The following is a 27357-nucleotide window of genomic DNA, read 5'->3' as shown; positions in this document are numbered from 1 at the left end:
CCAGGCACTCCTGTCTTCCACTGCCTCCCGCAGTTTGGTCAAACTCATGCTGGTAGCTTCGAGAACACTAACCAACCATCTCGTCCTCTGTCGTCCCCTTCTCCTTGTGTCCTCCATCTTTCCCAGCATCAGGGTCTTTTCCAGGGAGTCTTCTCTTCTCATGAGGTGGCCAAAGTATTGGAGTCTCAGCTTCAGGATCTGTCCTTCCAGTGAGCACTCAGGGCTGATTTCCTTCAGAATGGATAGGTTTGTACTTCTTGCAGTCCATGGGACTCTCAAGAGTCTCCTCCAGCACCTTGATCTACAGGGTGGCAATTTCAAAAGTCTTTATAAGGCCTTGCGTGCCATTGTTCTGGGTTCCTCCTCCTTTCCTGCAGGTGAGATCAATTTCCTTTCCTGTTGCAAGAGATCAATAAAGATCAAGTTTACTAGCTGCTTTGCTTCTCAATATTCTCTGGTTGGCCTCTGTTATTCTCTCCTACCAATTGGGAACCTATGTAAGGACTCTATATGGGCTCTTGGATACCCCATAAGGGAAAAGGGCAATTTTTGTTTGCAACAGGGACAATTTTTTTTAAAAAAATAGCTCCTATCTGAATAAGAAGGGGGGAACTCCAGCGAAAAGTATAAATAAAAAATCTCCTTCAGAAAGGGCTCGAGCGTGTCGCTCTGCATCATTCCTAGCTCTGTGGGCTGCTTCTTGGTCACCCATCCCCTCTCGCTCTCCCTCTTTCGCTGCCAGCTATTGGCTGGCCCTGGGACACGTGCTCGGCGACGGGCCCGGCTGTCCACCATCCCGCTGCCCGCTGCGTGCCAGCGTCCCCGCTTTCGCCCTGGGCGCCTCTCTCGCCAATGGGACTTTGTCGCTCACGAGGTCCAGCGCGGAGGGAGAAGCAGGGCCGGGTTCCGTTCGCAGAAGCAGCGTATCCCTCCGCAGGTAAAGCGCCGAGTCGTCGCCCGGCCGTGCAGAGGTAACGGGCAGGTACAGGCGGCGGTGATTGGCCCGGCTCGCTGCGGAGGCGGGCCCGCGCGGTCGCCAAGTAACGGGAGGGCTCCCTGGTTCGGAGAGGGAGAGCAGCATCGGCAGCTGCGTTAGGCTGAGCCAGGTCATTGGCCCGCCTGGGTCAGCGTCGGGTGCACTGACTGGCAGGTGGGCACTGCAGGGTTTTCTCGGGTGGGAGGCGCAGCGTTTGGGGATCGAACCAGGGACGTCCTGCATGCGGAGCAGGCGCTCTTTCCCGCTGGGCTACGGCCCGCACCCGGGTAAGTTCTCCCGAGCAAAGCCTTATTGGCATTTTCTTGGGTGATTGATTGATTATTTGGTTGGTCGGTTGGTTGGTCGGTTGGTTGATTGATTGATTGATTGATTGGGTTATTTATTGCATTTTTTTATTTATTGCATTTTATTGCATTTATTTATTGCATTTTATTGCATTTATTTATTGCATTTTAATGTATTTATTGCATTTTAATGTATGTATTGCATTTTAATGCATTTATTTATTTATTGCATTTCGTTGCATATATTGCATTTTCTCTACGGTGCTCAGGTGGCGCGCATGGTTCTCTTCTTAACCACCCAGCTGCTCCCCCTCGTTTAATCCCCCCACAACATTTGTTTATTTATTGCATTTTATTGCATTTATTTATGTATTGCATTTTAATATATTTATTTTTATTGCATTTATTTACTGAATTTTAATGCATTTATTTATTTATGGTTCTCTTCCTAACCACCCAGCTGCTCCCCCTCGTTTAATCCCCCACAACAACCCTGTGAGGTGGGTTAGGCTGAGAGGCCCAAGGTCAAACCAGTGAGTTTCATGTGGTGGAGCAGGGATTTGAACCCTGGTCTCCCAGGTCCCAGCCTGTGTGACACCGACTCTCCTTGCAAGAAAAAGGAAAGTTCCCATTCACTTCTATAAGGTTTCCCGGTGGGTTGTGCCCTCATGGTTGTGGATCAGCACTCTCGGTCTCCTGCTCATCCTGATGCCCCCAAACTGCTCAGCTCTTTGTTAGGTTCGCCATTATGGACACCTGGGGTTGTTCCCCAAAAGTTCTGCTCAGAGTAGATCCATTGCATCTAATGGACCTAAATTAGCCATGCCTGTGAACTTCAGTAGGTGTACTCTGAGTAGGGTTGGTGTTGCTTACAGTCTCCTGTATTTGGCTGGCAAATGGCCAGTGATATAGATCTGTGATCTCCTTTCATGCCCATCTGGCCTCTGTCTTTTTTTCTTTCTAATCTGCTGACCCTTTCCCTCACTTGCTTTGCAACTATTTCCCCCCATTAATACAATCAGAAATTTCAGTATTTTTTAATGTAATTACATCGACAAAGCAATATCATAATGATGGTGATGGTTCGTGAACATAAAATTCCAGAATAAGTGTGGCTTAGTGAATGTGACTTTACTATTCAGTGTTTTGCTCCGGAGAATTGTAACAGGTTTGTGTGAATTGGATAATAGTTTTGGAGTAGTTGGAGACTAAATCAGGCTTTCTGAACCTCTGTATTTATATACAATATTTTTGGCCCCTCTTCCAGATTCTAGGGGGGTGAGAAGTTTGAGAGAAGAGGGGGGGTTACAGATCTCCTCTTCCGCCAGAAAGCATGAGGTAGAAAAAATAAGCAGCGCTATTCCATGTCTCTTGCTGCCTTTGGTTGCATGTAAGTTGTCGTTCTTTCAAGCTGCAGTTATTCCATCAGGCTACCTGAATTGTTTCCATCCCAGCCAGTTTTCGAATTTTTAGAATTCTGGCCCTGCCTCTCCTATACGTACTGTTTTTCCAAAAAAATTAATTTTTCTTCTTTGCCTGCTGTAAGCCGCTCTATGTGTTCCTCCTCCTCCTCCTCCTCCTTCTTTATAATCTACCTTTTTTCCTTACAGGGACTCAAGGTGGCTTGCAGATAAAAATAAGAACAGTTAAAAACATAGGGGGGTGGAAAGCAAAAACCAATTAAACATTGTTAGAATTAAAACTCTTTATTAGAATCACAGAGTTGGAAGGGACTCTGAAGTCCAACGGCCTGCAATGCAGGAATGTCATCTAAATTCTAAAGCATCCATGACAGATGGCCATCCACACCTTTTAGAATACTGTACACTCAGCCTACACTTTGCCCTGGTTCAGAATGAAAAGCGTAAATTCCACCCTGTTAAAGATGAACTTCCAGGTAAATTTTGAACACTGGTTCCAAGTACCACCTTCCACCTGCAGGCCCTTGTGACCTTTTAAACACCCATTTTATTAATTAAAAGAACAGTTGCCTATGAGTGGAGTGTTGCATTTGCTCAAGATGATGACTGGATTGGCATTGTGGAACATGGTTCAGGAAAAAATTGGCCGTTCATACAAGCCTCTTATGCCAATTTCTACCACCGAGTGAGGTTTTTAAAACTGCAGAAGAGAAGTGCACAGGTGAAACTTGAAAAATTAGAATATTGTGTATTTATTTGTTATAATTGTGATGATCATGGCATACAGCTGATGAAAACCCCAAAGGCTTGCCATATCTCGCTTTGCATGTCATGAGTCTATCTCATACATTAGTTTCACCTTTTAAGTTGAATTACTGAAATAAATGAACTTTTCCACAATACTCTTATTTTTCGAGTTTCAACTGTATATTGACAGTGCTGACAGTCACAGTCTTAACAGTGGTAGAACAATATATCTGTTAAAGCGATTAAAACCATACAAATAATTACAGTAAAAACAACACGGCACCAACCCTTTCATTATACGTGCACTATAAATGTGCAAACAAACAAACTGGAACCTTTAAGAACTGGTGCCCGGACTTGCCTCTTTCTCCCTCCCTCATCCCCATCCCTCTTTCGCGGGTCTTCTGTCTTTTAGATTCGTAAGTCTGAAGACAAGAACTGACTACTGGCTTTCGTACGCCACACAGGGAGCTTTTTCTAATAAAGCCCATTGGGACTCAAATGTCAGATGGTAGTTGGAACTGGAGCTAATGAGTCAACAAATGAGACAGAGTCAACTAATTTTAGTTTTCTCCCCATCTTCCTCTCCGTTGAAGTTCTTCGAGGGCAGCACTGAGGCTGAGGAAGAGAAAACCCATAGGCAGTGCTACCCACTGGACTTGGGTGTAAGAAAGAAGGCAGGTATGGGCAGGCAGAGGGCAGAATGAGATTATTGTTATTAATACAGTGGTACCTCAGGTTAAGTACTTAATTCCTTCTGGAGTCCGTTCTTAACCTGAAGCACCACTTTAGCTAATGGGGCCTCCCGCTGCCGCCACGCCACCGGAGCATGATTACTGTTCTCATCCTGAAGCAAAGTTCTTAACCCGAGGTACTATTTCTGGGTTAGCGGAGTCTGTAACCTGAAGCGTATGTAACCCGAGGTACCACTGTAATAATATTATTATTATCATCACAAGCATGACTGCGAGACAAAATCATTGGAGAAGAAAGTATTTTAGAGCATTGAGCCTAAATGCTTTTATTATTATAATTATTAATTTATACCCCGCCCATCTGGCTGGGTTTCCTCAGCCACTCTGGGTGGCTTCCAACACAATATTAAAATACAGTAATGCATCAAACATTAAAAGCTTCCCTAAACCCTAAAGATGGGTGAGGTAGTGGCCCATTCATTTTGGTGGACCAGCCTCTACTGGGTAAAAATGCTTTAAGTAGGTTAGGGGGCCTGGCCATTATTATTATTATTATCATCATTATTATTATTAATTTAATTAAATTTGTACACCCTCCTTCATCTGTAGATCTCAGCTTAAAAATGCAAGGAAGAAAAACACAAACTACATAATAAAAACAAGAACAAAACAATATTCCCCGTCCCACCAAATGCATGTAAAAGGATACAGGATGTTATTCAGCCTGGTTGAAGAGGAACGTTTTCGCCTGATGCCTAAAGGTGTATAATGAATGCGCCAGGCGAACCTCCCTGGGGAGAGCATTCCACAGACGGGGAGCCACTGCAGAAAAGACCCTGTTCTCGTGTTGTCATAATCGGGACCTCTCGCAGAGGAGGCCCACAAAGAAGGGCCTCAGATTATTATCTGTCCAGGACGGTTTATATGGAGAGAGGTGGTCCTTGAGGCGTTGCAGTCCTGAGCTGTTTAAGGCTTTATAGGTCAAATCCAGTACTTTGATTTGGGCCCGGAAGCTAATTAGCAGTGGGTGCAGTTGGGCCAGGATAGGTATAATATGCTCAAACCGTGAGCAGCCTGGCCTCTGAATTCAGCACAAAAAAGGGGGGGCAAAAATAGTTATTAAAATAATGGTAGAACAAACAAACAAATGAAAAAAGAGCTTCAAAGTTCTGAAGTTTTCATGAAGGAATAAATAAGAATGTTTTCCCCTTGATAAAGATATATCTGTAACACACGGTGAACGTTTCACTCTTCGTAGCTGCTTTTTGTGTGAGTAAAACCTGCAATTAAATGGATGCTGTGTGTGTATTTAGTTCCTTTGAAGTACAATTCCTTTCTCGTTTTAGAGAATGATATTCTTCCACCATTCTGTTCTGAAGAAATCCACTTCTGATCTAAAAGAGTTCACATTTTAAGGGAAAGTGGTGATTGTGCACATTGAAGTAGATGAAACAAAAATAAATAATAGGTGTATCCAAAACTGGTGGTGTTTGAGATAACCACAAGCATGACTGTGAGACGAAATCATTGGAGAAAAAACAGTCTTTTAGAGCATTGAGCCTAAATGCTTTATTGTGGTGTAAAGCTATGAGGGGCAGAGACCACATTATCTGATACTTTACAAATCTTGCACATACTGTATGAGGAGACCCACAAGACGTATTTGCTTGTTTATTGCTTTCCTAGTCAGTAGCAGCAAAGACTGCTCACTGCAACATTTTGGTGGAACAGCAGAGCTATTGCACTTCTGCAGTTTGGCCACTCACAGCAGAAGGTGAGCTGGTAGATTATGCCCAGCTCAGCCCCACCCTAAGAACACCCCATTTTGGAGCTTTCTGCCAGGCACTGCCAGCAGGAATATTAATTTTATTTATTTATTTTATAAAAATTATACACTGCTTAGTTGTAAAATACCATATTTTTCGCTCTATAAGACACACTTTTCCCCTCCTAAAAAGTAAGGGGAAATGTGTGTGTGTCTTATGGAGCGAATGCAGGCAGGAGGCTCTGCTCAGCGCTCCCTTTAAAGAGCCGTGTGGAGCGTGTGTGCGGCTCTTGGGGGCTTGCGACCAAGTGAAGATGCCTGGATGATGCCAGGATGATGCCCGCTGTCTCCACCATCTGGAGGTGCATGCCTGGGGAATCCTTGGATCTTGACTGTTTTCACATCCTGTTGAATTCTAGCCGTTATATTTTGTATGCGCAATCAGAATGAATTTTAGGAACCTAAAAATCGTATTGAAAAATACAACTTTTGAGTCACCTGGCCCAAAAATGGCAACTAGGCATTCCGTTTTGGTGACTGTAATCCTGGTTTAAGGGGTCATTTGGCTCCTATCTTATATATCTGAATTTCTAACACTGGCTGTCTACACATTTCTGTTTACTCTTCATCCTATGTTTTCCCACTGCTGTCTTGGAAAAGCTTGTATACACGACGTCAGCCACAATCCATATCTATCCTGTAGTTTCTTGTGAAATACTGCATTTTGATGCATTTCCCCCCAAAATCAGCTTTGATTTTGAAATGAAATTATTAGGCTCTTTTAAGAATGTTTAAAGAATTAGGTAAAAAGGTAATGGTTATGAGAAGCTGGTAAAAATAAGATTTAAATTTTAAGTTGTAAGGTTTTATATAAGATAAGATGAAAATAGAGCAAGGTAATGTATTGACAGAATATTATGAATTATGGAAAGGATTTGCTGTGACAATTATCAATTAAGATACAAGAGATGGGAGGAGGAGGTCATGGAAAGAAGGTAAAGAATGTGGGGAATTTGAGAATGATGGTTTTTTGGGGGGTTGTTTTTTCTATCTCTGTTTTTGTCTTTTTTCTTCTGTAATTTTGTTTTTTTGTGATTTTAAAAATTCTTGTTTTAATAAATATCATTTAAAAAAACAAAAAAAAAACAAAATCAGCTTTGATTTGAATGGAGAACTGCTCATTGGGTAAAGGCATTCCTGACTGATCTCTGCATGCCATTCACATGCAGTGAGTGATGCAGATACATCTCAAACTGTGCTTATGTGTACAACAGGGTGCAAATGCATTTAAAACACAGTGAAATTAACCTTTAAGCTGGTAGTGTGTACACAGCCATTGTCTAGAAGTTTTGGCATCCTGGTGTTGAAATACGTCTGCACATCATTTTTATAACGTAACACTGGTGTTTAAAAATACAGTGGCACCTCGGGTTACAGACGCTTCAGGTTACAGACTCCGCTAACCCAGAAATAGTACCTCAGGTTAAGAACTTTGCTTCAGGATGAGAACAGAAATTGCACAATGGCAGCGAGAGGCCCCATTAGCTAAAGTGGTACCTCAGGTTAAGAACAGTTTCAGGTTAAGAACAGACCTCCAGAACAAACTAAGTTCTTAACCCGAGGTACCACTGTAGATGGAACAGTGGTAGATATTTGCATGCACTGAGTGGCTTAACAGAATTTTGGCACCTCTAATGAGGGAGTTGCCTTTGCTTCCTTTCCATTCTTAATTTATTACTGTCCTCTTAACACTTGCTTTCAAACTTTGGAAACATTTCATAGATAAATATAAAATGCATTTATGCTAAAACACTTAGAGATCGTACTTTGAAAAAGCCGAAGGCTTCTAGAATAGAGTCAGGGCTGTATCATGTTGCAGATATTAATTCATGCTCAAACAACAGCAGGTAGCATGTTGCGTTCTGAGGCCAAAGGAAAAGGACTGGACCCTGATTAAAATAAGACAGGAGGCTTTGACTGGCCAGGCTCTCGGAGGAAGTGCAAAGTGTGTATCTCCACACACCCATCCACACCTCATCTTTACACAGTGTTCGTAAGAACCAATCAGGTTTCTTCTTTTTTTCTCTTTTTTCTAAATTTTTTTTATTCAAAATTAAAACAAAACATATTATCCAAAAACATGTCATCCTTATTTTTCCCCCATTTCCCCCCCTCCCACTCCCTCCCCCCAAAGAACCCACCCACCCCCACCCCGACTTCCCTCAGTTCCAGTCTTTGATTTCTCTAAATTGCTGTTTTCTGCATGTTACAAAGTTGTATAGATCCTCAAACTATTTAGCTGATTATTATCAATAAAAAGTTTGTGAATGTTTACTCAAAGCCAGCCAAGGAGTCCAGTTTGCTTTGTTGCGTCTTCAAATACTTTGTAAAGGGTTCCCATTCATCTTTAAAGTCACAGTTATCCTTGTCCTGTAGCTTATATGTCAGTTTTGCCAGTTCTGCATAGTCCATCAATTTTTCTTGCCGTGATTCTTTAGTTGGGGTTTCTTCAGTCTTCCATCCTTGTGCTATTAGAACTCTCGCGGCCGTTGTTACATACATGAAGATGTTTTTCAGCAACTGGGCTGTGTACGTGACTTGTCAAGCAAGAGAAATGGACAGTAGAGCAAATGGCCAGAGATGCAGAGGGTTGTGGGATTTGATCAGAAATTATTGTCAGTGACTCAAACCCAGTCAACGCCATGCTTTCATAGCAGACACAATGGCTTGATGCATATTTTATAATTCCTCATAGTAATCCCATCTGATTTTCACACTCTGGATATTTGCACTCCTACATTCGAAGTACTCTGCAAACAATGCAAGCATGATGTGTGCCTAATATATATTTAAAAATATGTGAATGAAAATGGAACTTGAGAACCTGGCAGACATTTTTATAACTGCCTTTCAAAATGTTGCATACTCTGGTGTCTGGGTGCAGTTACCGTATTTTTTGCACCATAACACTCACTTTTTTCCTCCTAGAAAGTAAGGGGAAATGTCTGTGCGTGTTATGGAGCGAATGCCTGCGGGTGGCAGGGGAGATCTGCTGCAGTCGTGAGCAGAGGATCCATGGTTCCCCTTCCTTCCCTCCTCCGTGGTTACAAAGCATGGATCCACATGGATCCTCAGGATTTTTGCATTGGGCTACTCCAAACTCACTGTCAGATCACATGTCTGTGGCCACAGCATGAACCACAAAAATCATATATCCACTATTTCGTTTAGAATATTTTTTTTCCTTGTTTTCCTCCTCTAAAAACTATGTGCGTGTTATGGTCTGGTGCGTGTTATAGAGCGAAAAATACAGTAATTCTTGGGTGAGCTGTGAGGCTGCGCAGATGCCTCTCTGGCTAAAAAAAAAACAACCCCTACAATGCATAGTTTTCACAATGGAATAGTGTGAAGATGTGGAGATGGCAGGCAGATGCGGGTGGTGCTGTGAAATCATGCTCATGCCTGCACAGTTTAATAGCCAGCTGCTCAAGAAACCTGAGATAAGATTATGGAGGCAGAAGCCAGACTTGATTCTCAGGGGTTGAAGTCATTGAGTCCAGGCAGCAAATGCGTCAAATTGTGTCCTGAACACACAGCTTTTTGTTCTTCCGTATACGGGAGGAGTTGCTGTTATCTTTTGACAATACTGTTGCAGTGAGGATAAAACCTTCACTCCTGACTCCGTGTGGTTTTCTTCTAGGAGGTTTTCAGTATATTTCATGCGCAGAATGCAGGGACTTATGCGTGCCCACCCTCCGGGGGGATGTTTGCAGTTAAAGGCTCTGCTGCCCCGTGGTGAAGACATGTTGTTGTTGTTGTTTAGTCGTTTAGTCGTGTCAGACTCTTTGTGACCCCATGGACCAGAGCACGCCAGGCACTCCTGTCTTCCACTGCCTCCCGCAGTTTGGTCAAACTCATGCTGGTAGCTTTGAGAACACTGTCCAACCATCTCATCCTCTGTCGTCCCCTTCTCCTTGTGCCCTCCATCTTTCCCAACATCAGGGTCTTTTCCAGGGAATCTTCTCTTCTCATGAGGTGGCCAAAGTATTGGAGCCTCAGCTTCAGGATCTGTCCTTCCAGTGAGCACTCAGGGCTGATTTCCTTAAGAATGGATAGGTTTGATCTTCTTGCAGTCCATGGGACTCTCAAGAGTCTCCTCCAGCACCATAATTCAAAAGCATCAATTCTTCGGCGATCAGCCTTCTTTATGGTCCAGCTCTCACTTCCATGCATAACTAATGGGAAAACCAGAGCTTTTACTATACGGACTTTGTTGGCAAGGTGATGTCTCTACTATTTAAGATGCTGCCTAGGTTTGTCATTGCTTTTCTCCCAAGAAGCAGGCGTCTTTTAATTTCGTGGCTGCTGTCACGAAAGACATAGCCCCCTGTCATTATGACAATCGGTATTTTATTTCTGTAGGTCCTTTATCAGTCAGTGATCTTGGATAGCTTTACGACACACAGTGGAATTCACTTGACGCCTTTAAGGCAGGTGGAGTGTATGATGCAAAGCAGTCATAGAGAATGAAAATACCCTCTCTTTTTTAGAAAGCAAGAAAGCAGCAAAGTGTGAACCTTAAGTGGATCACTTCAAAGCCCAGAGGTTCCTGGGAAATGTGTTAAGGGAGAAACACAGCTAATTATCTGGAGGACAAGGGAAGATTCATACTGTGCGGTCAACCACTTTAAGAGTTCATCATCTACTGACTTGAGTCACAGTTATTGACCTACTTAGAAACTCAGATATATAAGCTAATCGCCAAATGGCACCTTAAATCTAGGTTATGGTCTCCACAGTGGAATGTCTAGCTGCTTTTTTACAATAATATTTGTTGTTGTTGTTGTTGTTGTTCCTTGCATTTCTATACTGCTTATATATTAAAGAAAAAATCTCCAAGCAGCTTACAACACATTAAAACATCAAATAATCTGGAATCTAGCTCAGTTTGGTTAGTCTATTCTTCTGCTCCCAAGCCAGTCAAGAGCTTTCAATCTTCAGAACGAATTCAAGCCTCAAGGAAAATATTTCAGATCCTTCTCTAAGTAACGTTTTGCTTTCCCCACATTTAGTTATTTGCTTACTTAATTTATAAAGCTGCCCCGTAGCAGGAGTGCTCTAGGGAGTCGGTGTGGTTTAGTGTGTATCTAGGGTGTGTGGTTATTTTTTTGCCCTTCTCTTCAATCACTCCTGCCCACTTTTTATCATTACAGTAGCTTGTTCTAGGAATGCACACAGGTCTTTCTGTACCCATGCAGTTGGCAGAAGTGTCTCTCTCCCAGGGACCTAAGCCAGAACATAGAACAACATAAGGCTTGGCAAGGTTTCAGTCAGGCTGAGATCATGTATCAGGATGAAGAAGAAGACATAAGGCTCTTTAGCCTCTCTGAGTGACCTTCGTGAGAATCCCTTATACCCCGATAAGGCTTGGGATAATGCCAGACCCTAGAACAATGAGGAACTGTTTCTGCAAGTGTTTTCCCTGTGAACTGCCACTTGCCGGATTGAGGCAGATTTTAGTTTTGAGCAAGCAGGGATGAAAACGGGCATAGGCAAACTTGGCCCTCCCGATGTTTTGGGACTACAATTCCCATCATCCCTGACCACTGGTCCTGTTAGCTAGGGATGATGGGAGTTGTAGTCCCAAAACATCTGGAGGGCCGAGTTAACCTATGCCTGGATTAAAACAATCAACAAGCAAGAGAAGATTTTTGGAATGTCAGGGAAAAGATAGAAGTGGCCTTTTCCTTCTCTGGACTCCATCTTCGCTTCATCTCTTTTTCACAGATGCAGTTTATTCTTGCGTCCTTTGATAGCATATCTTCTCTGGAATACACACAGAGAAGAAAACTTTGCCTTTAGCTTCCATTCTTACTAGTTGTAATAATTTTACACCAAGTGAAACTTATCCACCCTGAGCCCGGTCCTGGCTGGGGAGAGCGGGGTATAAATTTATTATTATTATTATTATTATTATTATTATTATTATCTGTGCAGAATTTTCCAAATCCTTTGTGGACAGCTCTTATTCCTGCTCGAGTTTCAGGCTTCACTATGGGGGAAAAAATTAAAACATTTTTCTTTAATTTTTACCTGTAGCCATTTTTCGTTTGAATTTTTCCAGGAACAAATATCCTGAAATAACAGATTCATTTAACTTCTATCTAAGACCACATGAGCCTCTTCCCTGGAATCTAACTCTGGATTGGGAACTCTTAAACCAAAAGCCATGTAGGTGAGACAGCCAGGATAATGTAGAATTCAGCAATGGTTAAGGCATAGTTAATTTTAATCTTGCTAATAATAATAATAATAAGTTCGTTATACCCCACCCATCTGGCTGAGTTTCCTCAGCCACTCTGGGCGGCTTCCAATCGAGTGTTTAAATATTAAAAACTTAAAAACTTCCCTAAACAGGGCTGCCTTCAGATATCTTTTAAAGATAAGATAGCTGCTTATTTCCTTGACGTCTGATGGGAGGGCGTTCCAAGAAGGCCCTCTGCCTGGTTCCCTGTAACTTGGCTTCTTGCAGCGAGGGAACCGCCAGAAGCCCCTCGGCGCTGCATCTCAGTGTCCGGGCTGAACAATGGGGGTGGAGACGCTCTTTTGAGTTAAGTTTAATAGTTAAAATATTCATATTTTATTCATATTTTGTTTTGTTTTTCATATAATCATTAGTTGTATATGTTGTTCCTTATTTCTTTCTTCTCCGAAATTCATTCATGTATAATGTGGTGTTGATTTCTGTTTGATATTATTATAATCTTTCATAAAAACGTAGCTGGTCTTTAAGGTGCTACTGGACTAACAAACTATAGTTGGTCTCATTCACTGGTCTTTAAATACACTTTCTAACGGATTTTATCTTCTCCGAGTCCTGTTCAGTCAGCACCCTCTTGCATGTTGCAGGAATGTAAGAACCTCATTATCAAAGGGTGCATTTTGAGCTAAAATTGTAATTAAGCTTTCACCATGTTATTGTCATGTTTTTTAGAAAATGCAAGAGATACTGTTTGCATGGAGGAAACCATCAATTACTGTGGGTGGGTGTTTTCTTTTAAAGTGCAATGTTAACCTTGTTAACGGGATTTCTCTTTGCAGCAATGCGGAGTGAAGATCACACTATTAACCTGAAAAAGGAGTGCTTGTCTTCTGCGCCATGCTCTAAGGTACCTGCACATGAAGATGAAAAGGCCAAGTGGGTTTTTAAAAGGTACTTTCAAGTAAGTGACTCTGTCTATGATACAGGCCGTAAATTCTTGTTTAACATCTCATTTATTATTTCTCCTTACGGGGTAGGCTGTTAAAGCCTGACTGCTGGATTTGTTTTAAAAGTTATATTTGCCACTAAATCCTGGAATTTTTTTAAAAAAGAACACCACCCATGCTTGGTTCAGTGAAAGCACAAGAAAAAAGAAGTTGTGTTTTGCTTACAAAAAGTTTCTGATTTATTCCACTGCTTTATGAATACTATTTTCAGACTTAGGGTTTATCCACACTTCCTCTTGTTCCACTGCATTCCTCTGGGGGGAAACCTCTCTTTAGCGCTCAATTGGAGCAAATGGCAATTCAGGTTTGTCCCTCATTGCCATTTGTTCTGATCTATCACTAAAGATGATGACAGCAGCCACAAAATTAAAAGACGCCTGCTTCTTGGGAGAAAAGCAATGACAAACCTAGACAGCATCTTAAAAAGTAGAGACATCACCTTGCCAACAAAGGTCCGTATAGTTAAAGCTATGGTTTAGTAGTGATGTATGGAAGTGAGAGCTGGACCATAAAGAAGGCTGATCGCCGAAGAATTGATGCTTTTGATTATGGTGCTGGAGGAGACTCTTGAGAGTCCCATGGACTGCAAGAAGAACAAACCTATCCATTCTGAAGGAAATCAGCACTGAGCGCTCACTGGAAGGACAGATCCTGAAACTGAGGCTCCAAGACTTTGGCCACCTCATGAGAAGAGAAGACTCCCTGGAAAAGAGCCCGATGTTGGGAAAGATGGAGGGCACAAGGAGAAGGGGACGACAGAGGATGAGATGGTTGGACAGTGTTCTTGAGGCTACCAGCATGAGTTTGACTAAACTGCGGGAGGCAGTGGAAGACAGAAGTGCCTGGCGTGCTCTGGTCCATGGGGTCACGAAGAGTCGGACATGACTAAACAACAACAATAGCTAAAGAGCAGGTTTTCCTTTGGAAAAGAGCGGGGCCAGGGGGAAACCACCTGGACAAGCAAAAATGTGGATGAGCCCTTAATCCAATGGCAGATTACCGGTACCATATTTTCCCATGTATAAGACGCCCCCATGTATAAGACGACCCCTATTTTTTTAACCCAAAATTAAGAAATTAAGTTGCTTACCCTCCCAATTGCCGCTGCCAATCTCCTGCTTGCTGCTGCCATAAACTGCACGTCTCCCCTCTGCATTCACTATCCGTATATAAGACAGGGGGGGGGTTTCCTTCCAGTAGCACCTTAGAGACCAACTAAGTTTGTTATTGGTATGAGCTTTCGTGTGCATGCACACTTCTTCAGATACGTATATAAGACGACACCCAATTTTTGCCTAATTTTTTTAAAGCAAAAAGCATCATCTTATACACAGAAAAATACGGTAAATGGTTGATAATGCAATCAAATGGTCTTGATAGCACAGTCTTTTGCATTTTTACTCAAGTTCTGCTTATTTCATTGAGACTTAAACCCCAGTGAGTGTGCATTGGGTTGCTATTTGGGTCTGTTTTTTGTGTCAAAAGCTGGAGTCTTAATATTAGATGTGAATTTTACTACGCTCAGGAGAGGGAAGCAAGTTGGGGAATAGGGGGACGCTATGGACGAGCAGTTCTCAAATCTGGGAATTGGTTTGTGTACCAGCTCTGAGTGGAGTTGCATTTCCCCTGAAGGAGCAGGTACATAGTTTGGGGGGCTTCTAGATGCATTGCTGTTGCTAGAGACCCAGATGGCACCAGTGGCTTGGAGTGCCCATTTCCAGCCTCAGTTGGTGTGCCAACTCTGACTGTTCTTGGACTGTTCTCAAGTTGTCCAGTTTCCATTTCTAGAAAATTGCACAAAAAATATACAATGAAAGAAAGCCTTTCTTGATTTTATTGGTAGGGGGAATTTTCATTTTAGTGTTGAATTGCAAATAAATAGTACATTTATGGGACACCTTTTAGTGCTATTATGCTTGTAGAAAAATAACAAATTTTCTCCTTTTTATTTTTAGACATGTCATCCTAGTTGTGATTGGCCTTTGCTTTGTCTACATGGTCAAATTAAGCTTTCATTCCAAAGAATGTGACATGGCAAGAATTCATTATGTCAACCCTGAGCACGCAAAGGTTAGTTATTATGTCATACTGAAAAATACAACTTTAGCCCCCAAATGGCAACTAGGCATTCCGTTTTGGTGACTGTGACCCTGGTCTAAGGAGCCATTTGGCCCCTAGCTTAGATATCTGAGTTTCTAAGACTGCATGTACAGCCGTACCTCGGTTTAAGAACGATTTGGTTTACAAACTCCGCAAAACCGGAAATAGTGTCTTGGTTTGAGAACTTTACCTCGGTCTAAGAACGGAATCCGAACGGTGGAAGGGCACTGGCGGCGGGAGGCCTCATGAGGGAAAGCGCGCAACGGTTTCGGTTTAAGAACGGACTTCCGGAACAGATTAAGTTTGTAAGTCAAAGTACCACTGTACAGCTTAACCTCCGTGTCTTCATCTTCTAGAGAGCACAGAAGTATGCTGAGCAAGTTGTTCAAGCTGAGTGCCGGCCATCTTTTGTGAAGAAAGGGATGGGCAGATTATTTATGGGAAAGTACAGTATGAATGCATCTCCTTTTGTAAGAAGAGACATAAAGACGCAAGAAGCCATCTTCAAATACAAACCGCCCTTTGGATTTCACAAGTTTTCTGAAAAACTTCAAGACCTGTTGGAACTTTTACCTGAATATGACCTTCCGGAAAGCTTACAATTGAAGCCTTGTAAACGCTGTGTTGTCGTTGGGAGTGGTGGGGTTCTTAATGGACTGGAGTTGGGCTACGCCCTGAACCAATTTGACATTGTTATAAGGTATATTTTGCTTTTTCCCCCCCTTGAAGGTTTTGAGTGAAACATAGAGCTGTGACTGCAATTCAGGATCTTTGCTGAAAAAACGTTGGCCTCTGTTAGATTTGTGCTTCCTTTGCTCAGTTTGTGATCGGTCGTTTTCTAGTTACGACCGTTTAAAATGTGATTGTTGGTACCTCAGGTTACATACGCTTCAGGTTACAGACTCCACTAACCCAGAAATAGTACCTCAGGTTAAGAACTTTGCTTCAGGATGAGAACAGAAATCGTGCTCCGGTAGCAGGAGGCCCCATTAGCTAAAGTGGTGCTTCGGTTAAGAACAGTTTCAGGTTAAGAACAGACCTCCGGAATGAATTAAGTATGTAACCAGAGTTACCACTGTATGCTTTTCCATTTCAAAATGAATCTAAAATTGTAGCTAAGCAGGAACTACAGAGGCATCTTTTAAGTTTGTCTTTACAAAACTCAATTAGATGGGCACTCATTCATGTGATTTATTTTACTTTGCAGGTTAAATAATGCACCAGTTCAGGGATACACAGATGATGTTGGTAATAAAACTACCATAAGGATGACTTATCCAGAAGGTGCCCCCTTATCTGAACATGAGTATTATCCAAATGGCTTATTTGTTGCTGTTTTGTTTAAAAGTGTTGATTTTGACTGGATTCAAGCAATGGTGAAAAATGAAACACTTGTAAGTAATAGCCATATAAACACCTTATCAACGTTTGGGTTTCCTGTTACCCAGTGCTATCTTTCCAGAGTTCTGGCTGAAAAAAAGCCCTGATATTACCTGTGTAAATAACATTGAGAGGGTTTTTTTAAGCTTAGGACTGCCAGAATCAATACGGTTTTCATGTTTACTGTTCAAAATTCTTGGAAGTCTGCATAATCTGAGAATGTCTATCCCATTTCATGGAACGTATTGCACTGTTCTCCCAATTGGTGGCGCTGTGGTCTAAACCGCAGAGCCTAGGACTTGCCAGTCAGAAGGTTGACGGTTCGAATCCCTGCAACGGGGTGAGCTCCCATTGCTCGGTCCCAGCTCCTGCCAACCTAGCAGTTCGAAAGCACGTCAAAGTGCAAGTAGATAAATAGGTACTGCTCCAGTGGGAAGGTAAACGGTGTTTCCGTGTGCTGCTCTGGTTCGCCAGAAGCGATTTAGTCATGCTGGCCACATGACCCGGAAGCTGTACACCAGCTCCCTCGGCCAATAAAGCGAGATGAGCGCCGCAACCCCAGAGTCGGCCACGACTGGACCTAATGGTCAGGGGTCCCTTTACCTTTACCTTTACATAAGAACATTTAGTCCACCATGGAGGCAAAGCATTAGCTCTATCGTGGCTAGGCGTGACTTAAACATGTAAGTCCCATGATTTATACATAAATAGCTAGTAGGGACTATTACTATGTGTACTCTTCACTTTTTCCAAACCTAAATGTGTTTTGGGAGGGCAGTTGTATAATAAAAATTAGACTGTATTATGACTCATAACCCTGGGAAGTGTGTGTTATACGTACGTTATGGATTCCAAGCTTTGTAATCATTTTAATATTCTTTTTCTTGCAGTCACTCTGGATGCGGCTGTTTTTTTGGAAGCAGGTAGCCGAGAAAATACCAGTGCTACCTAAGCACATTCGCATCTTAAACCCGTTAATAGTCAAAGAGACGGCTTTTGATATTCTGGAGTACCCTGAACCTCGAGCAATGTTCTGGGGCTGGGACAAGGTGTGTGTATGTTTTGCGGATAAAAGAAGATGCTTGCATTTTTCTGCTGCAGTTCAGTCATTGTTAAGGATACATGAAAATGCCTTATTCCAGGGTTCCCCAAACTTGGGTCTCCAGCTGTTTTTGGACTACAACTCCCATCACTTCCTAGCTAGCAGGACCCAGAGGTCAGGGGTGATGGGAATTGTAGTCCAGAAACAGTTGAAGACCCAAGTTTGGGGAACCCTGCCTTCCAACAGTCATTCACGCTTTCAGCTGATATTTTGCATTCCACTGCAATTTGTTTAATTTGCACAAGTTCCATTAGACATGGATATGGAAATACCGTATTTTTCGCCCCATAGGACGCACTTTTCCCCCTCCAAAAATGAAGGGGAAATCTGGGTGCATCCTATGGGGCAAATGCAGGCTTTCGCTGAAGCTTGGAGAGCGAGAGGGGTCGGTGCGCACCGACCCCTCTCGCTCTCCAGGCTTCAGGAAGACATCTGCAACCTAGGCAGCCCTGCGGGAGGTCCCGCAGGGCTGTCTAGGCTGCAGATAGCAGCCTGCTTCCCGGAGCGGCGGGCGCGCTGAAAGCAGAGCGCCCACCGCTTCGGGAACACATCCGCAGCCTAGGCAGCCCTGCGGGAGGTCCCGCAGGGCAGTCTAGGCTGCGGATAGCAGCCTGCCGCCTGGCGCGCGGGCGCCCTGAAGCAGAGTGTCCTGCACGCCAGACAGACATCTGCAGCGTGGGGAGCCCTGTGGGAGTTCCCGCAGGGCTCCCTACGCTGCGAATAGCAGCCTGGCGCGAGGGGCGTCCTGAAGCAGAGCGCCCCGCGCGCCGGACAGACATCGGCCATCCCCACAAGCTCGGGAGACAGCAAGGAGGCGCAGCGCCGCCATCCCACTGTTCCTCAACCTGGTTCGGTTTCCCTGACCTGGTTTTTGGGAGGGAAATAAAGGGGAATTTCCTTTATTTCCCCCCCAAAAAACTAGGTGCGTCCTATGGGACGGAGCGTCCTATGGGACAAAAAATACGGTACTTTTTATGTAACGTGCAACAGACACACATATCTCATCTATCGACAATATTTACATACCAGCTGCTTCCCCTGGGTGTTCCCTGTCAAAGCTGGTAAGTTTCCAGAGGTGTGGCCCTGAGAGTCTTGTGCAGCAAAAACAGCCAAGAATTTTGTCGCACCTGAAAGACAAATCAATTTATCAGCTTTTGGCCATCTTCCAGCTCTACAAATCTATAATCAGCTAATACAGTCATACCTTGTGTTGTGTTAGGTTCATGTTTCATCTTTTCAGCTTGCAAATGTGGCAAACCTGAAAGTGTATACTTAGGGGTTTCTGCGCCCGCAGAAGCAGCGCTCCAGTTACAGATTTTCGGGGTGCGAATGGCATCCCGGAACGGATCGAGTCCATAACTAGAGGTACCGCTGTACCTTTAACATCATTTACTTTTATTCTTGATCAAAAGTGTGATTGTTAGTGTGGTGGTTTTGTTTTTAGTTTTCTTTGTTTGCTGTGGTCGGTTTTGTTTCTTTCTTTACTAGTTGCCACTGACTGCATTGGATGGCTTTAACTAATTTTTATTGATGTCACCTGGTGCCTTTGGCATTAGGTAACTAGATAAATTCAGTAAATAACGATAGATCACATTTTCGCAGTAAAACTGCAGTTTCAAAACAAAAACAAAAAACGCTCATGTAAAATAGAATATTGCAACAGCCAAAAAAGTATCTAAAGGAACTTAAGACAGACTTGTGCAAGTTAAACAAATTGCAGTGGAATGCAAAATATCAGACATAGCATAAGAAATCATAATTGCATGCACATTCTCCATGATTTTCTTCATTTTTAAACCAAGCAAAGAATATCAGGCATGGCTTAAGTCTAGGGAATCTTGCGGTTGCCTGTGTTTGGACAAGATGATGATCTATTAATTGATTCCTTTCCTATATTTGTTAGTAATTAGTTGATTTTCAGCAGCAGTAGTGTGTAATATGGCATTGTCACCCTAATATAACAAGCATACTCTAATTTGGGAATGTAATTTCCTCCCCTTTAGAATGTGCCTACAATCGGTGTGATGGCAGTGGTTCTGGCCTCGCATTTATGTGACGAAGTGAGTATAGCTGGATTTGGATACAATCTGAGTCAGCCCAACACCCCATTGCATTATTTTGACAATCTTTGCATGGCTGCGATGAACAGCCAGAGAATGCACAATGTGACTACAGAAGCAAAATTTCTTCAGAAGCTGATAAAAGAGAGAATTGTAAGAGACCTCAGTGGAGGAATACATTGCGACTTCTGCAGAAAGACAAGTTAGTGACTGAAAATGAGCCCAAAGACTGGATTCTGTGTGTTCCTGCAGCCGCCTCCTCCCCAAAGGAGGCACTCTCTGTTTTTCCATCTTGCAGGATGCCCTAAAGGACTTTTTATTACCGTGTTCAGCTGCTTTCCTTTTTAATTTTATGTTCAGTTGGGTAAGTATTTTTTAATGTACGTGAAAATAACGTTTTGCTTCCCACAAGGATTTTGTGGGTAATTTAAATTTCCTTAGTGCATATTTAATGGTTTAGTGTTTGGAAAGAGATCCAGAACCTTTTTATTATATAAGTTACTGTGCCTAGAGCTGGGTTTCTTGACTTCATGGAGGAAAAAGTTCTCAATTGGTGGTTCATTCTCACGTCGTGCAGCACTTTTAAATGTGTGGATTTATTTTTTTTATTATTAGAGAACATGAATATTGGGATATGGAAGTGACTCTCATTACTGGGTGAAGCGATCACTTACATTCCCTTCCTTAGACCATATTCCTGACATTTTAATTCTTCCTCCAGTGAGCCTTTTAGACCTCAGAGCCAAAGCCCCTTTTCAGTGACGCGGCCAGAAAGTGCAGCATCTACTCCCAATTTAGAGGCCTTTAATAATCACCAAGCATAGTCTGGGCTGGGGCTGTTTGAAATCCGTCTTACTGTGAAGACGCTGACTTCCTTGAAACAAGCAAATAAGAACAATTTTGATAACCCGGTACAGTATTACAGTATAGGTGGTTTTTAGGTATTAAGTATTTCTCTCCTTCCAAGTCATGCATAAAAGGTAAAGGTAAAGGTACCCCTGCCCATACGGGCCAGTCGTGACCGACTCTAGGGTTGTGCGCCCATCTCCCTTAAGAGACCGGGGGCCAGCGCTGTCCGAAGACACTTCCGCGTCACGTGGCCAGCGTGACGAAGCTGCTCTGGCAAGCCAGCACCAGCACAGCACACGGAAATGCCGTTTACCTTCCCGCTATAAAGCGGTACCTATTTATCTACTTGCACTTAAGGGTGCTTTTGAACTGCTAGGTGGGCAGGAGCTGGGACCGAAAGACGGGAGCTCACCCCACCGCGGGGATTCGAACCGCCGACCATGCGATCGGCAAGTCCTAGGCACTGAGGTTTTACCCACAGTGCCACCCGCATCCCTTTAAGTCATGCATTACCTAGGGAAGTATAGCAATGATACGGCAGCTTCCCATAAGATCTGAATATCCCATGTGATTCAGTCTTTCAAATGTGGTAAACCTGTGGACCTGATGCAGCCCTCCTCCCATGATTTTTTTTTGGGGGGAGGCACCCCCAATGTGAGGGACGCGGGTGGCGCTGTGGGTTAAACCACAGAGCCTAGGGCTTGCTTATCAGAAGGTCAGTGGTTCGAATCCCCATGACGGGCTGAGCTCCCGTTGCTCGGCCCCAGCTCCTGCCAACCTAGCAGTTTGAAAGCACGTCAAAGTGCAAGTAGATCAATAGGTACCACTCCGGCAGGAAGGTAAACGGCGTTTCCGTGTGCTGCTCTGGTTCGCCAGAAGCGGCTTAGTCATGCTGGCCACATGACCCGGAAGCTGTACACCATCTCCCTCAGCCAGTAAAGCGAGATGAGCGCCGCAACCCCAGAGTCGGCCACGACTGGACCTAATGGTCAGGGGTCCCGCTACCTTTACCCCTAATGTGGGTGGTTGCTGTGAATGGCAAACTCAGAGAGCTCCCTCCTGTTTCTGAAGCACTCATCTGTTAGCAGCGGTAGATGGGGGCAGGAGGAGAGGCAAGATTTCGGCGCCTCTTTTTTTTGCTGCCCATTGCAGAATGCCGCTGCCAAGGGACCATTACACCAACAAACATCCTCTTACCATCCTCAAACCAAGTGGTAAGAGTTGGAGTCCAGCAACGTCTTGAGGGCTGACAGTTCCCCAATCCTAATGTTAAGGATGGCGTACGTAGAAACGACAAATGAAATAGTATTCACCGTTACGGGTTGGTTGCTGTGGTGTGAAATAGTAATTTCATGAAGAATGAGGTTTCTGTTAAGATGTGGTCCCGGTGGCGTGATGGGACCCACAGGAGAGATGCTTCTTCCTAACAAGAGAAACCCCTGCAGAAGATCATGTGGGAGAAGCCCAGTTTTCCAGGGGTGGTTCCTGGCGTACGGTAAAAGTGCAGTGTTGGCTTCTCAAGTTATTACCCTGATATTATAGCAGGGAGCGAGACTGTGGCAGTTATCGTGGGTAACATAGGACCTAGGGCCACTCCAGACTGGTGTTTTATTGCAGGCATATTCTGCATAATTTTCTTGCCACGTGAATAGTGCAAAAATAGTGGATGTGTTCTGCTTTATTAGTTGTTCTGCGATGCTTCCCAATGCCACATTATTGCTCTCCAGAGGAGCAATAGGAGCATAAGAAGCTGCCTTATACAGAATCAGACCATTGACGCATCTAGCTCAGTGCTATCTGTTATCATTGTTTATTAAATTTATAGAACACCTTTCATCAGGAGATCACAGGGTGGTTGACAACAAAACGAGGACAAGGAAGAGGTGGGCAGTCTTGATGGAGCACTCTTCTCAATCAGTGCTGTAAGTGCTTGTGGAAAAGGAATAATAATAGGTTTCCAGAGCTGCGTGTAGATTGAACACACTTAAATGGGAGGAACCCTGTACATGCATCTTCCCAAGAGCCTATGTTTATTGAACAAATATCTCAGCAAGTTCAAGGATTTGGCTACATCCAAATGAAAAAGAAGTCAGAAAGCTGACCAGCTTCATCTGGCTTCTGATGCACATAAGAGGAGCTTGCCCTCAATTTAGACACACTCGGTAAGAAAGCACCCAATTTAGATCATGCTTGAATTCATATAATAAGAATTTGAGGAGCACAACGTTCAGCCTTCCTAGTATTTCAGGCACGAGTCTCTCCCAACCCCTACCTAGAGATGACGGGGATCGAAAATGGGACGTTCTGCTTGCAAGGCAGACCTGCCACTGAGCTTTGCTCCCTCCCCAGCACAGCCAAAGCAGAACAAAAATAAACCAGAACATTTGTGGCATAAAAGGTGATGGGATTTTAGCAGGACATTGCAGGATATGCACTGATTGGAAACGAAGCGGCAAGATCGCCCCAAAACATTTGCAGGTGGGAACAATATTGGAAAGGACACCCAAATTTTTTATTTATTTTATTTATTGTATTTATGTCCCCCTCCCCAATTAATTCCCACAACAGCCTTGTGACGTAGGTTGGGCTGAGAGGCAGTAGCTGCCGCAAAGCCACCCTGTGAGCTTCACGGCCTAGTGGGGATTTGAACCCAGATCCTAGACTGACACTGCAACCACTACACCACACTGGCATTGCAAGCACAAATTATTATGAATGTGTGCAATAAAAAATGATGTCTGGAGGGGCCTACCTAAGTACTAATGAATTTTTGTATGAATTGCATCGGTTATAATAAACGTTATTTCCATCAAACTTTTAGTTGGCTTGTTGAAATGATGGTGTGTGTTCTTGATATCTGCTTATATGTACTGAAGACTGGGCTGCATCAATAGGAGCATAGCATCTAGATAGGAGCATAGCATCTGGGCTGCATCAATAGGAGCATAGCATCTAGATCAAGGGAAGTAATAGTGCCACTGTATTCTGCTCTGGTCAGACCTCACCTGGAGTACTGTGTCCAGTTCTGGGCACCACAATTCAAGAAGGACACTGACAAACTGGAACGTGTCCAGAGGAGGGCAACCAAAATGGTCAAAGGCCTGGAAACGATGCCTTATGAGGAACGGCTAAGGGAGCTGGGCATGTTTAGCCTGGAGAAGAGGAGGTTAAGGGGTGATATGATAGCCATGTTCAAATATATAAAAGAATGTCACATAGAGGAGGGAGAAAGGTTGTTTTATGTCAGGAGTGCTCTGATGGTGTTTCCTGCTTGGCAGGGGGTTGGACTCGATGGCCCTTGTGGTCTCTTCCAACTCTATGATTCTATGAAGACAGCCGTCGTCTGCTCTTCAGTCAAATGGTTAACAAGTAAGTTCTGAATGAATCAGATCTGTTAATGGGATAGTAGACATCCAGCTAAAACACATGAGCTGTGGTGCAAAGAAGGTAGTCTATTTTCTCAATATATTTGTTGAGGTGAGGGAGGGCAGAGGGAGGATAAAAGAGAGGTCCTTGCCTAATGCCAATGTCTCAAGATGATGACACTGGCAGTCACTAAATATAACATAAAACAAATGTTCTGTATTTTGAATTTCTAAAAGAATTACATTAACCCAATGACAAACATGACAAACTTCTGCATGTTCCTAATTCTCAAAAGAGGGTTTGGGATTTTTCTTAATTCACCTCTCAGGCCTGGCTCCAACACTGCCCCAGGTGAATTGAAGGAGTGTAGCGCTGTGGTTTGTCTTGTGGGTCTCAGTACATTGCACGATGGACTCTTCAAAATGCACATTCTGAATACTGAAAATACCGTGCAACGTCTCTTTTTAATATGAGGCAAGGGCCTCTTTCATGAGCCTCTCACTACTTTCCTAAGGTGTTATACCTCATTTTGTGTCATGGAGACCCAAAATCTGTGCAGATGAATTGTATGGAACCACTCTGGAAGCAAAATAGGTACAAGTACTTTTCACTTCTTTTCACTCAAGTACTTGAGCTGAAGTGCTTGGTTTTGCAACAATGAAAATCTAAATGTCCCTTATACATTAAGTATTGTATTTTTCACTCCATAAGATACTTTTTTCCTCCTCTAAAGCAGCAAAGCGGGCGGCTCCTGTCCGCTATACTGCTTTAAAGCGAGCCACAGAGGAGGGACAGACGGGAGCCGCTTTGCTGCTCTAAATAGTTTAGTACAACATTTGATTCAGAATTCCCCCCCCCCCATGTTTTCCTCCTCTAAAAACAAGGTGATGAACTCTTGGAAAGCTTGAAAATCTCTCTGAGGGGGGAAAGTTCCCTAATTCAGGAATTTGATAATGAGCCTGTAGTCTGACCTTCGACGACACTACCAAGCATCCCTTCTGCCTTTCTATTCTCTTTTTTCATTACCTTATATTTTTATTCATCATGGCAGACAGAGGGGAAAGATGAATGAAGAATTGGATGGAGAAGATGTTGTTCAATGTGAGAAGGAGGTGGGGGATAGAGTATGACTGGAACAAGCCTGTCAAAAGCCTAACCAGTCCAGCACTCCTCTTTTCAGAGTGGCCAACCAGTTTCCCAGGGTGCTTCATTGCTGAGTGGGGATTCCAACTCCATCTCAGTCACAAAATCACAGAACTGTAAAGTTGGAAGGGACCCTGAGGATCATCTAGTCCATGGGTAGGCAAACTAAGGCCCGGGGGCCAGATTTGGCCCAATCGCCTTCTAAATCCAGCCCGCGGACGGTCCAGGAATCAGCGTGTTTTTTACATGAGTAGAATGTGTCCTTTTAAAATGCATCTCTGGGTTATTTGTGGGGCATAGGAACTCGTTCATTTTTTTCTTCAAAATATAGTCTGGCCCCCCGCAAGGTCTGAGGGACAGTGGATTGGCCCCCTGCTGAAAAAGTTTGCTGACCCCTGATAGTCCAGCCCCCTGCAATGCAGGAATATGCAGCTGTCCCATACAGGGATTGAACCTGCAACCTTGTCGTTATCAGCATCATGCTTTAACCAACTGAGCTACACAGCTGAAATCCAATGCACTAACCACTATACCATGCTCGCTCTCTCGCTCTCTGATTGGTAATGAAGCTGTGTGACCACCCCAAAACCTTTGCAGGTGCAAACAGTGTTGAAAGCATGTGACTGCCTTGATAGCATCAGGACCACAAATCACCAGAAATGTGCCATAAATATTTCCTGCTGCATTTCAAGCCCCCCACAGCTAGGGAAGGGCGCCATGACATAAAAGCAGCAAACTTGGGGATAATAAAGCACCTTTCTGCCTCTTCTCTTCCCAAAACTCTTCCTTCCCCAAAGCAACTTCAACTAGAAACAACAGCTGCTGGGATTCTAATACTTTCTGTTTCTGTGTACAGTGGTACCTCGGGTTAAGAACTTAATTCGTTCTGGAGGTCCGTTCTTAACCTGAAACGGTTCTTAACCTGAGGTACCACTTTAGCTAGTGGGACCTCCTGCCGCCGCCGCACAATTTCTGTTCTCATCCTGAAGCAAAGTTCTTAACCTGAGGTACTATTTCTGGGTTAGCAGAGTCTGTAACCTGAAGCGTCTGTAACCCGAGGTACCACTGTAATGTGTAGATTGGCTGTGAAAGCCCAGTCTTAATCAGAGATTCTGGCCTTGTAAGCAGAACATATGAAATGTCCAGCGTTTCACAACAAGGAAAAAACAGTCTGTTCCTGGGTACACATTACCACTTCGAAGCGCGGCCAGGTCCTTTTCTTGGTTTGGGAGCCATCAAAATACTGCATGTTCGGATAGATACAGGATAAATATGGGGTGTGATTTACCTGATGTGTTCACCTGTGTATTCTGCATCCTGCGTGTTGAATGCAGAGTACACAGGAATATGTGCACAGTTTTCTTTGTTGCGTATGTTACAAACGTGCGTTACAGTGGTACCTCGGGTTACATGCACTTCAGGTTACAGACTCCACTAACCCAGAAATAGTACCTCGGGTTAAGAACTTTGCTTCAGGATGAGAACAAATCGTGCTCCGGCGGCAGCAGGAGGCCCCATTAGCTAAAGTGGTGCTTCAGGTTAAGAACAGTTTCAGGTTAAGAACGGACCTCCGGAACGAATTAAGTACTTAACCTGAGGTACCCCTATATTCTAATAGGAGAATCTAAAAATTCCCCCAATCCCAAGTGCACTTTAAGGGCTTATGCTGACCCGCAGCAGAGAAGCACCAGCAAGCGCTGTAGCATGGCAGTGTTCAGTTTCCTTCCACAGCAATTACCGAGATGCATGAACAAAAGCTGTCTTCTGGAGAAACCAAACACCAGAAGTGGCATTCGTTGGTTCCCACACAGCAGCTACTATCAGAGGTGGAGTTTGTTGCCTAGGTTATTCTATACACCACCAGCCAAAGGGAGGGCTGCTGACTCTCAACGGTTCTGCACTTCAGGAGTCCTGTTCGGCATTCAACTGTGGCCCGTGTGTCGTGTGCAAAAGAAGGAGGGAAGCATGAACTGCAGGGCAGCCCTCGGAGAGAAGCAATGTGGTCCCTTCTCCCCTCGTGTGTGCAGAGCAAGGTCATCATCGCGCAAGGCAGTTCAGCACAACTCCTGGACTAACAAACGTTTTCACACTTCGCAAAAGGCCGCAAAGCACAACCCCCGCAGGTGTCGCTCTCAGAGGTAGGTGCAATGCAACAAGTCCCAGGATGGGACTTTGTTGT

The 27357-nt window shown here is 43.8% G+C and overlaps 2 protein-coding genes across 18 annotated transcripts in view; both read left to right on the top strand.

The window, feature by feature from the left end:
- The first annotated feature begins 757 nt into the window (after positions 1-757).
- Positions 758-23483, top strand: ST3GAL5 (ST3 beta-galactoside alpha-2,3-sialyltransferase 5). Of its 15 annotated transcripts, none has more exons than XM_083458897.1 (8): positions 758-971; positions 13011-13132; positions 15134-15248; positions 15635-15978; positions 16486-16672; positions 17549-17707; positions 19764-20786; positions 21172-23483. In XM_083458897.1, the coding sequence occupies exons 2-7, from the start codon at positions 13089-13091 to the stop codon at positions 20025-20027; spliced, it is 1113 nt and encodes a 370-aa protein (XP_083315023.1). In that variant the 5' UTR covers positions 758-971; positions 13011-13088; the 3' UTR covers positions 20028-20786; positions 21172-23483. The 15 variants fall into 15 exon arrangements, with proteins under 15 accessions (XP_083315023.1, XP_083315024.1, XP_083315026.1 ...); XM_083458898.1 differs by having other exon boundaries at positions 771-1150; XM_083458900.1 differs by having other exon boundaries at positions 771-1263; positions 13011-13122.
- Positions 23484-26870: 3387 nt separating this feature from the next.
- The window catches only part of CCDC158 (coiled-coil domain containing 158), a 50325-nt gene continuing 49838 nt past the window's right edge, over positions 26871-27357 (top strand). The window contains exon 1 of one of the 3 annotated variants that reach the window (XM_083520448.1): positions 26871-27316. In XM_083520448.1, coding sequence (XP_083376574.1) covers positions 26883-27316 — 434 coding nt within the window. In that variant the 5' untranslated portion in view covers positions 26871-26882. The remainder of the gene's footprint in view (positions 27317-27357) is intronic. The other 2 variants (XM_083520449.1, XM_083520450.1) reach the window with 2 other exon arrangements.

This window comes from Podarcis liolepis (assembly GCF_965112155.1).
Source record: "Podarcis liolepis genome assembly, chromosome: 9".
Taxonomy (NCBI): domain Eukaryota; kingdom Metazoa; phylum Chordata; class Lepidosauria; order Squamata; family Lacertidae; genus Podarcis; species Podarcis liolepis.
This window is presented reverse-complemented; position numbering and strand designations above follow the sequence as displayed.